The 11,553-nt window shown below is 50.7% G+C and overlaps 1 protein-coding gene across 1 annotated transcript in view; it reads right to left on the bottom strand.

Moving 5' to 3' along the window:
* Positions 1-8,202, bottom strand: part of BEND7 (BEN domain containing 7) — a gene marked incomplete at both ends in the record, with an annotated part of 28,898 nt that extends 20,696 nt beyond the window's left edge. Inside the window, 1 exon segment of the mRNA XM_009070310.1 lies at positions 8,119-8,202. Within this exon segment, the coding sequence (XP_009068558.1) occupies positions 8,119-8,202 (84 nt within the window).
* Positions 8,203-11,553: the final 3,351 nt, after the last annotated feature.

The following is an 11,553-nucleotide window of genomic DNA, read 5'->3' on the forward strand; positions in this document are numbered from 1 at the left end:
TCCCGGGCTGCTGCCAGCTGGCTCCAGCCCACAGAGCCACACAGCAGAGCGGGTGGCTGCGAGAGAGCTTCCAGTCCAAACTTAGAACAATATTTGCCAGCCCTGTGCAGTGATACTCCAGCACTGTTCCCACTCCAGCTGAAGTGGTGAGAAAACCCTTTGCAAGGAAGTTCTGCGCTGGGTGTATTTACTTTGTCAGCTTGCCTGCAGGTTCATGCATGGGTGTGATTTAATTAGCAAATCACAGCACCAATTCCTTTAAAGTGACACTCTCTGGCCCAGCCAGGGCTTGGCTGTTTGCCGTTCCCAACCTCCAGAGGCCATGGAGAGCCACTGGACTCCAGTGACGGAGCTGCTGGGCCCGTGTGCCACGCACTGCCCTTCTGCTGCCCAAACACTGCCACCTCTCCAGGGCAGCCCCTGGCTGTGGCACCCTCAGCTCTGCGTGGGCTCTCAGACCCTCACGTGGGCACCTGGGACGTGCACTCCAGGCCACGTGTGGGTATGAGACCAGCTCCCCACCCCTCCCCGGCCGCGTGCAGCGACCGTGCTGGGTCTGGTCGGGTGACATGTTGTTAGAAAGATTAAATTTCCATTACCCAATTACATGAAATATTAATGTTAATTGAGCTTATTCAGCCTTGATTCTGTTCCCTTGTTCCTTCTTACAGAACTCTTCCCATACAGTGACGTGGCACACTTACCCCCAGACTGAAACCCCTATGTTTGTTACACCAAACCCTAAACTCACAGCCTACCTAAGCCTGTCCTAGTGTTTAGGTAGGTCCTTACTTACACAGGGACATTTTTGAAAACTTGTTTGTTGAGGTTTGATTTTGTTTGGTTGGTTGGTTGGTTTGGTGGTGGTGGTTTTGGTTTCTTTTAACCAGGTCTGCTGGTTCACAAAGAACAGCATTAAAAACCTCCAGGCTCTAAGCCTGACTTAGTCTTCAGTGCAAGTTTACATCCCTTCTCTCCCAGTCCTGACTTTTTACAGCTTTTAGTTTGTAAGTGGCCAGGACAGCAGCATCCTTCCCAACAGCAGTGGGAGCAGCTGATGCTGAGCCTGCAGACAGCACAACAGCAGTAACAGACTTAACTCCTTGCTCCCTGCTTATCTCATTTGGCTATTAGCTCTGAAGCCCAAGGATTGCCTTTTGTTAGCAGCTATTCCACTGCTGATAATATTCACAGATAATAACCATGTAATTTCAAAATGAGAAAAAAAAGAAAAAGACGATGGGACACGGAGAAAACGCAACAGCTCAAGCTGCTCTGTCCTGTGGAACCTTCCTTTTGGAATGAATAGCATCACCAGGCACAGGAAAGAGAGTTTATTACACAGAACCTGCATCACCTAGCTGTGAAAAGCCACCTGGGATGGATGCTGAGGCCCTAGAGGAGTGGTGCATATTTCAGCCTCTCCCTGTACACATACCAGGGATCCTCACCACTCCTGAGGAGCCACGGGTGCCTCCCCAGGGCTGGGACAGGATTTCCACTTGGGTTCCCCATGGAAACCCTTGGGTTTGGTCTGAAACCAGTCCAGTTACTTGCAAAACACTAGAACACTTAGAAATGCCACTCAAAACAGAACCACAGCGAGTTCCAGCCCAGCTGAGGAACCTGCGTGCAAAGATGACTGTTGCCATAACAAAAGCATATTAGCAACTTTTGCTAACTGCTGTTAGTTGTTTCTCTGAGGGTCTCTGACACACAACTATTTTTGCCCACATGAGCAGACTGTAATCCTACAAAACAAAAAAGCAAAACAAAGCCCTTCCATAAGTGCTACACAGGCATAGAGTAATTTCCTCATAGCTCATTTCAATCTGTTTCCTTACTGAAAGTGTGGAGAGCACAAACACTTGTGCCACAGACCTGCAGACAGCTCCAGGGAACACCAACAACAGCTCCTCACCCCCAGATTCCCAACTTCTCCCGCTCTGCTTACCCAGCTCCCTCTAAGTCCAGCACACTGCCTACCAACAAGGTGTTATCCTGTGCCTGAACAGTTAGGCAAACACGATCACAGTGCCACACACAGCCGAAAATGATATGCAACCACAGCCACATGAGCAAATATTGGTTTTACCCCAGTATCAGAGAAGTGGTGACCACACGGTAATTAAGGTGTATAAATGAGTGAGGAGTTAAGGCTGGACAATCCTTCTGCCTCCCTTGGACTCACATCAGGAAATCACCATCATGTTCTCCTGGCCTAATATTTTGCCATTGGTTTTAACATTTGTGTTTCTCCTATGTTTTGGGAAATATTCCGTTGGGAGTTTTAAATACATTTTTGCTTCTAATTAGTGTCTACTTTTATGCTGTGTTTGGGCAGGTGAAACTCCTACAGAACTTCTTCCTCTCCTGGCTATACCAACAGTGCTTTTCCATCCCTCAGGCCCCTTGCTGGAGGCACTGAGTGTCTCAGACCTCCACCTTGGTGTCCCACGGGCTCAGGGCAGTGGGTGAGTTCCAGAGCCATGGGGAGGGGAGGGAAGCAGTGACAGAGCCAGACAGGCACAGGTGAGCTGACAGCACCAGCCTGGCTTGTCGGGAAACAAGGCTGCAGAGGTGACACGACGTGGAAGTCGCTGCATACGGCTTGGAAGCTCCACCAAAACCAACAAGTACTTGCCATGGGTTACAAAATCAAACATATTAAGGTGTAGTTCCTCAGGTGCCACTCAGAGCTGCCCTGCCTGGCACTTGGCTCCGAGGGCTCTGCCAGGGCTGGCCCAGAGGAACCAGGGGGCACAGGGCTCTGCTGCTCAGCAGCCTCAGCTCCCCCAGACACCCTGGGCACTGCCCAAGGCACTCAGGTATCCCTCAGTCACCCCCGAAGGGAGCTGGGCAGCTCTTCCCAGCAAAACTACTCCCACATTGAATCATCACTTGCAAAACTCAGGGTGTTTCTGGCACTGTCCTCTTGTATGGGAAGTGCCCAGGTCAGCGCGGGGGGAACAGAGGAGCCACGGGCACGATTCCTTGTGGGATCAAAGGTTCCCCAAATCACGTGGGGACCTGCTCTGCCTGCTCCCTTTGGTCTGGGTCGGGCACCTGTGCAGCCAGGCTGACAGGGCAGGCACCAGTTCCTCCGAGAGCCATCCCCAGTCTTTGCTGCCATCTCAGAACCTGCACTGAACAAGTAACAGACTCTGCAAGTTGCACACCTGCAGCCCAAGCCAGCAGGGAGGGCAGTGCCCATGGGCAGTGCCAGAGGACAGTTATGAGCCAGGGACTTGGGCTACCCTGAGCTAACATTTAGGGACATTTCTTGGCTGAGGCATCATAACAGTGCTCTAAAACATCACTTCGAAGCACTTGCTTCACATCACCACACTGAGCACTAAGATTGTGTCTACAGGAGAGCAGGATCACCCTCAAATCATTGAACCATCAGGGTTGGAGGAGATCTCTGAGATCATCCAGTCCAACCCTGAACCTGTCACTGCTGGAACCCCCAAACCCTAACCCAGATCCTCCAGTGCCACATCAGACACCTCTGAAACACCTCCAGGGATGGTGACTGCACCACCTCCCTGGGCAATATCCCAGTGCTGAACACCACAACAGGGAAAACATTTCTCCTCACACCCAATCTGACTCTGCCCTGGCTCAGCTCAAGGCCATTCCCTCTCTCCTCTCCCTGCAGGCATTAGATCCCTGCCCCAAAGCAAGGCTGGAAGGACACAGGTTGACACCCCTAAGTACCATGAGCCACACGAAGTTGCTAAGCATCACAGACACTATGTGAGCACTGCAGCTGGCAGAGTCGAGTCCAGGATCAGACCCCAGGAGTGTGCAGGGTTTGGAGGGTCATTTCCCTGGAAGCTGCACACACCAGGTGGCCCAGCCACAGCGTAACCCTTCGGAAGGGCCTGGGGAAACAGCCTCCAAACACCCAAGGGGAGCAGATACAGAAGGGTAAGTTACACACTTTGATACCACATTGGAACAGCTTAATCCTGCGGGGAAGGACAAGTGAGCAACTGTTCACTAAAAGTATATGTTAATGGGTCATACAATTAAACAGGTAATAATAGATCGGCCACAACTTTCCCCAGTTCCTGGAAACGTCCCAGGCCGAGCTGAAGCTTCAGCCCCACAGGGAAATGCTTTACTGAGTTAGATCATCAGAGAACACAGATACATAAACTAAACTTCGGTGCAGTCTTAATTACAGTCAGCACTGCTGCCACAGCCAGGCCTGGGATCCAACCCTGTCAGCAGCAGCACAGGGCTGGGAGTTACTTGTAAAGGCAACTTTTTCTCTGTGCATAAATTGCCAAGGATATTATTTCTGGGACAGAATAAATTCTGGAAATTAGTGAGTAACTTATGCATGGCTCCCCTGCTCCGAGAACACATTACTTATTTTTACCATGACAGAGCCAAGTTATTAATCTGCTGCTTCCCACTGCAGCCCTGTGAGACGCTGTAAAACGCACAGACACCTGCATCACACTGCATTTCAGCTCCTCTTTATACCAGCCATAAACATCTCTGCTTTGGACATCCCCTCAAAACAAATGCTCCGAGCTCACTGCGCACAGCATTCTGTTTTATGAAACTATAAAGTTCTTCACTGTTAATTACACAGACAAATGTCTCATCACACGTTTGATTACCAGGATAATATAATTAGTTTCCTACATTAACCTTTCCAATCCAGAGCCTGGGATCTGAGTTGAAAGCATTGTAAAAACACTCAATCTGGAGGTACATTATATTTCCACGTTTTTTTTGTGATGCTAATAAAATATCAAGACTGAGAAAACCAATATGGTGTATGCAAAAGGGTTTTTCTAACAGGCAAGTTAAGTGCAGTCAGCACTGCCCACAGGGCAGGGGTGTGCAGTGCCCTCGTGGCTGTGCTCACAGCCCTGGGCCAGCTCTCCCCAGCTCCTGGAAGGTCTCAAGCTCAGACAGGGCAGAGGCAGATTGGGTGTGAGGAGAAATGTTTTCCCTGCTGTGGTGTTCAGCACTGGGATATTGCCCAGGGAGGTGGTGCAGTCACCATCCCTGGAGGTGTTTCAGAGGTGTCTGATGTGGCACTGCAGGATCTGGGTTAGGGTTTGGGGGTTCCAGCAGGGACAGGTTCATGGTTGGACTCAGAGGTCTCCTCCAACCTTGATGGTTCTATGGTTCTGTGACAGGAGGTTTATGCTGATAACTGGTAACAACTGAAGTCAGGTCTGTCTTCAATCTTGCCCATGTGTGAGGTCTAAGCACTTCACTCTGGGCTACCTCCTCCTCCTCCTCAGGCTGAGCAGACCCTCCTGGCACCAGGAGGTAACTAAGCCCTTTGCCTCAAAACAAAAGACATGCCAGTGCTCACCTGCAGAATGCAGTGCCCATGTTCCCCATTGCCCCAGAACTCTGCAAAGACTGTGTTTAGCAGCTCCTTTGTCTAGAGAGACATGAGGGGTTCATCACCATTCAGAATGGAGGACTGGAGGAGAGGACAAGCCACCACACCTCCCACTCCACCACCTGAGCAAACTTCCCAAGTGCCATTCAGAAAGCAGCTGGGCCACAGATCATCACAACCATCAGAGGTCCTGTCCAGTCCCAGGTCCTTCTATAACTGCACTGAAGCTTCCTCCAGTGCCTACATTTACACAAAGCCATTCTTTGCCCACCTGTGCTGTGCAAAAAAGAGTATCTAGGTTCAACAGGTCTTTCCTGACATCCTTAATTTATCTGCAGGTTAAATAAACTGGCTTTTTCTGATTCACCCTGGCAGCTCCTCTCTTCCCAGCAGCACATCTCTTCAGGCTGAGCTCTCTGTGCTCAGCTGTGCCAACAACACCTTTGCACACCCCACTGCTGACAGAGCTTCACTTTATACACAGTCGTTAGCATTTCCTGCTCTCTAAAGGTAACAGTTTTAATGACCTGTCTCAGCATCCATTCACATCCTAAAGGCTTCTCACACCGAGGTTTCAACAGCAGATCCCATGGATCACTTAGAGGGGAGCAAATTTACCTCTAAACCAACCAGCTGGAATAAACATCCTCCTGGGATGAATTTTGGCACAGAACAGTGAAGCCAAGTGAAGCAGTGATTTGACCCTGATTTTACCCTGAGACTCCTCGTTAGTAGACAGGACACCAGGCTGGGAAAAGGGCTGTGCTCCCATCGTCCCTGAAGCACCACGAAATATTGCTCCATGCAATGTGAATGTTTCAGGAGGAAATACGGAATGGCAAAAGCCACTCACCCCAGAACCTCAGCTCAGTTCAGTCCCTGCCACTGCTTCCCCTGCATTTCAGATCAGGGCCTTGACACAGGAATCTGCACAAAAGTGGACACCACAGTAACCACTGAAGGTAAAGTGGAGAAGGTTTTGTGAGCTCTGAGTATTTACTGAACTGAACCCAAACCCCAAGGGAATAAACAAAGTCTCATTTTCAAGTCTTACATGATCATATGTCATTCAACCTCGTCAAAACCAGCAACTTTGAGGAAATCTGAAAGTTAGACACTGAGGACATTAGCAGGAAGTAGCATCTGTTCCTCTTCACAGCAGCTGAGGGCACTGCATGTCTGTGCTTCAGGACCGCAGAAGGAAGAGCCTTGGTAGGACTCGTGTTCTGAAAGGTTAAATTCTGACTCCTCAGGAAGGTGAACTTGAGGCACTTAAATGCCAGAGCACCTTCAGTGAAACGCTGGGCAAGCTAAACCAAACCCCAGACCAAACCCCAGGACAACACAACCAAACCAAACCCCAGATCACTTGGTCTGACCCACAGCACACTCTCAGAGCAGCCTGGCTTCAGCAGCTGAGTGCTCAGCTCTTGCCAAAGCTTTGCCATGACTGAGGGCTGGAAGAGAAAGCATTTGAAGCAAACCTCTGGTGCAACTCACTCCATCAGCTTTCTCAGACTTCACCCAAAGTGCTTACACACACAAAATCCAAACACAAGGCACAGCAGCCACCTCTGCTGTTCCCTCAAAACGGGTGCAGGGAAGAAAGGTTTGCTCAAAATCCTAATGGTGAGAATCTGAGAGGGAAATTTAGCACAGCTCCCACCTCCACGCACACGTTCCAACCACCAGAATGTGCCACACAGCTCCCACCTCCGTGCACACGTTCCAACCACCAGAATGTGCCCCAAACACCCTCCTGTTCTCTTCCATTTGCTTCTGACCTCAAGGAGAGGACTAGGAACGGAGGAGACAAAGGCCTTGGCATGCAGGTTGGCTCCAGGTGCTGATTCCCACACTCCAGTGCTTCTTGCCAGCTCCAGGGGCAACACACAGACTCCAGAAACCTCACACCACTCCACAGAAGGGTTTGGGCTCCTGGAGCAGGTAAGGACAGGCAAAGTCCCCTAGACTTCTTGCTGCAAAAGCACCTGCCTGAGCAAGGTGTCTGGGAGCTCGCTGTGTACAGCCAGAGTCATTGTGGTAGCTCAAAATTCCAGCCCTTCCTGCCCCGAATTTGGCCTGCCAGACTTGTCCAAGAGGTGCTTCACCCAGCTGAGGCCCTGGAGTGGCAGGAGGGAAGGAGCACAGTGCAGCTGGGGTCAGGCAGGATGGAAAGCACGCAGGGAGGTGAAGGGTTGCTGACAACCAGTGCAGGAGTGCAGCCCGTGCTGCAGACTCTCCACGACTTCTCTGTTGTCTTTACACATTTTTAACTGTTGATTGAATTTAATTTTGCCACGGCAGGATTAGCAGCGAGCTCCAGAGGTGAAAGGACATTACATTAAGACAGCACATTAATCCTCCATCCCACCCAAGGCAGAAGCAAAACCAAACAAATAGCAGCTTCCTGGAAATTGAATTTCTGTTATCCAGATGTCAAAGATGTAATACCCCAATTACACAAACGAGTGCCAGCGAAGCATGCCAGGGAACAGGCGATGTAAATGGGGTGAGCACAGCGCGCGGAACTGCGGAGTCAGCATCTGGCTCCCTGGCTCAGCCACAATTAGCACTGTGTGCAGACACTAATAAACATTTATGTCTGAAATTACAACTTTTAGCAGTGTTAATAAAGGATGCATTGGCAATTCGGGGAAGGCAAGGGCCTGGAGAGGGATGCCCTGCCAAGCGGTGGTGGGTGCTCCGCGGGCCTGCGCCGGGAGCTGGGCACATACCTGCAGCAACAGGGGCAGCTTCTTTGGTCTCCCCATTGACATCGTGGCTGTAGTCAGGGATCTTATATATCTCCGGATGGTAATCTGCAATGAAAAACCATAAAAGGAATTAGAACTCAAGTGATCTGGAAAAAATGAACACCGAACACACTGCTGCAGTTTTACTGCGTCGTTCATCAATATATCTGCAGTTGGTTTCGTGTAGATCAAATTAACCACGGAAAACGAGCTCTGTACCAGCACCTCCTGAAACCCTCCTGTCTCCTGGAACACAGCAGCCCCAGCCCGAGCCTGTCTCAGGGCTCAGGAACGGCTGTGCCTGCCCTAAATTACTGTGTTCATTTTCACAGCAAATTATCCCACCAGATGCCAATTACCTGCCTTTGTGCTTTACAGATGGAAAGCAGATTTAGAACGAAAACTGCACCTTCCCTGAGACCAAGGGAAACTTTCAAACTGCACCTCAGTGAGGAGATCAGCAGGGTACTGAGCCTAACAGGCTGTGCTGGTCACCTGTCCTGACTCCTGCAGGTGTCTTTGGCCTCCGGAGTGTGAAGAAAGGAGGATCAGGGACATTACAGAAACCAATGTCTGTGATGACCCTAGGAACAAACATTAGCATCTCCTATATAGAGATATTACAGGACGTTGACAAAAATACCCAAACCAAATGATTTGCCACTGGATTTCTCTTTCTCTTTAATTTTCAGTTTCCAATAAGAGCCTGCTTTGCTGTGGAGGTCCCTGGTGTAACCCCAGGCAGAAGTTCAGCAAAGCCAGAGCTTTGTTTACATGTGTGTACAGAGGGGATAGTAAGGCCAAGGGAAAAAAAAAGGTGTCTAAAGGCAGCTCTCCTGGATGCTATTTCTGTCTCTGCTGTTGGCACACACTTTGTCCTTCAGCAAATCATTCAAGACTGAACAATATAGTCAGTGTCTTGAGTCAGCCTCCTCCCCACCCCACTGCTCTAACGCCCTCCCAGTTACTCCCTCCGTAAACTGGTTTTGATGTCTGCTTGCCTCACACGGAGTGAGGCAGAGATGAACTCCTGGAAGGACACGATGGGGGACTCACTCAAAAGGCACAGCAGAAAGGGAGGGAGGCACACAGCTCCTCCTCCCACAGGCAGCACACCTGCACCTCTGCCCAAACAGCTACAGCGTTGGAAAGGTCTCCTGGAAGTGAAACTTTCTTGTTCTGAGCTGTTTATTTGCACAGCAAGACTGTCTCGAGGGCACCAGAGGAGGAACAACCCAATAAGTAAACTAAAACTGAGCCTAACAGAGCAGTGCAATAGAAAGAGAAGGGCCTGGAAAGACACTGAGGGGGGAACCACAGCAGGGAGTTGGAGAGGTCAGGGATGAGGTGGTGCACAAAGGGTTCCGCTGCCTCCCGAGCGCTCCCAGCCACTGAAATGGGTGAAGGTGAAGTTTGAGATACGACATCAAGGAAGTAAAAGGTTCTTTAGGAGACTAAACCGACAGGATTTATGCCGCTTTGCCTGGGTCACCAGCTGTCCTGCTGAGCAGGGGGAGTGATGGGATCGCTCGGTGGGCACCCCATGGCCACTCAGGGTCAACCCTCCCTGCTCGGCACCTTCGGAGCTGCTGCGAGTTACGCACGTGGAAACTAGAACCGAAACGACTTACAGACTCATGACCCTAAGACACACACCTAACACGTGTTTTTTCTCTAGCACTCCCCTCCACACACCCAGCTGGGCACAGGACCCCCTGGCCCGCAGCGGCTGCCCTGGAGTCACCACATTTCAGCGCAGAGCGGCAGAATGTGGCAGCAGTGATCTCCTCTGGGTCTGCTCGCCATGTCTCGCCAGGTGCTCTGCGGTTCATTCGGGGGCAGGACAAGCACTGCCCAGCCACACATGACGAGCAGAGGCTGTGCCAGATGAACTGACAGAGCACAGCCCTTTCTCTTCGGTTTCCTTCCCCTGCCTCGGATGTCACAGTCCAAGCTCTGCGAGATCCAGATCAATTTCACAACAGTAAACACCCAACTGTGACATTAGGGAAGGACTCCCGCAAGAGGCAAAGGCCAATCGCAAGAGACAACTATTTATACATAATTATCTTTCTAATCAGCTGTGATAGAAAACGAGGGTGCGAGTGCAGACTCACATGCAAAATGCGATTTTTATCTCCTCCATTCTCAAAGTACAAAGACATAATTTTCTCTCTAGGATGTGTTTTCACTGTAGCTTTCTGTCTGACTTCCCACATCCAAAAAGAGACCTCAGATAAAACCAGAATTGCTAGTAATGCACCATGAGAACTGAATTTACCCATTAAAACAAGGTTAAATAGATTGTCTTCTGCACTGAGGCACATCTAAAGCTGCAAGGAGCAGCAGCTGAGGGTGGCAAGACAGTCACCTGCGTCTGACAGGGCACATACTCTTTGTACAGGTCCATTAGGACAGACAGAAAACCACATCTTCAATTTCAGTTTTGGTTTTCCACGTTTCACTTTCATCCCCCACCAGTCCTGCACTGACTCTGCCTCCGAGCCGGGAGCGTGTTGGGTACCCAAACCCACAAAGCAAACCTGTTCTCGCAGCAGTGACACCCGCGAGGGGTTTGCTGGAGCACACAGAGTGCCGAGACAGCCCAGGCACAGCTCAGGGGCTGCTGCCCCTCCGGGCTGGGACAGGGAGCTCGTGTGATGCCCCAGACCACGGCACAGCAGTCAGTATTTACTGCTCCTCCCCAGCGAGTTTAATTCCATCGCTGAATTTCTTCCCGTTTTGCTGAGCACCTGCACAGACACCGCTCTGCAGACAGCCAGTCCTGCCACTCGTGTGTGTGTCCTTCCAGCAGGGTGACATTACAGCCGAGCAGTCACCTGCCTTGAACTTGGCATGCAGGACACACACAGCGTTTCACGGACAAATTCCCCTCTAATACTTGGAAACACAAAAGGAAAAACCATCTCGAGTCAAACCCACCAGGGCAAAAAGCTCTCGTCGGCCGGAGAAGGGATAAATCCCCGACCAAAACAAATCCCCAGGGCTGGGATTCCACCTGTTAAGATGCCTACGAGCGGCTGCGGCTCCCCCTTTAATTAGAGAAAACAACAACAGCACCGAGCACAGAGCTGTGCTGCTCCTCCGACATGGATCCCAACACTTCCCCCGCGATCCCTTTGGAAATCTCCTCTTTTCCGAACGCAAACACCCCCCGAGCGAACAAGTTGCACGCCAGCGGCTCTCCCTGCCCACGTACATTAATTACCCGCCCGGATTTTTAATAAAGCCACCTCAATCCAGCTTCGCTTTGAAACACACGGCTGCACACAGCCAGGGGGAGGGCAAAGCCACCCCAAACGCAATCAATCCACCAGAGTTGAATACTAAGAAGGTGCCGTCGCTGCTCAAGTAGCATTATTTTTTGCTCGCTTCCCGATTTTACCTCTTCTCCCT

This window comes from Acanthisitta chloris, unplaced genomic scaffold, assembly GCF_000695815.1.
Source record: "Acanthisitta chloris isolate BGI_N310 unplaced genomic scaffold, ASM69581v1 scaffold33842, whole genome shotgun sequence".
NCBI lineage: Eukaryota > Metazoa > Chordata > Aves > Passeriformes > Acanthisittidae > Acanthisitta > Acanthisitta chloris.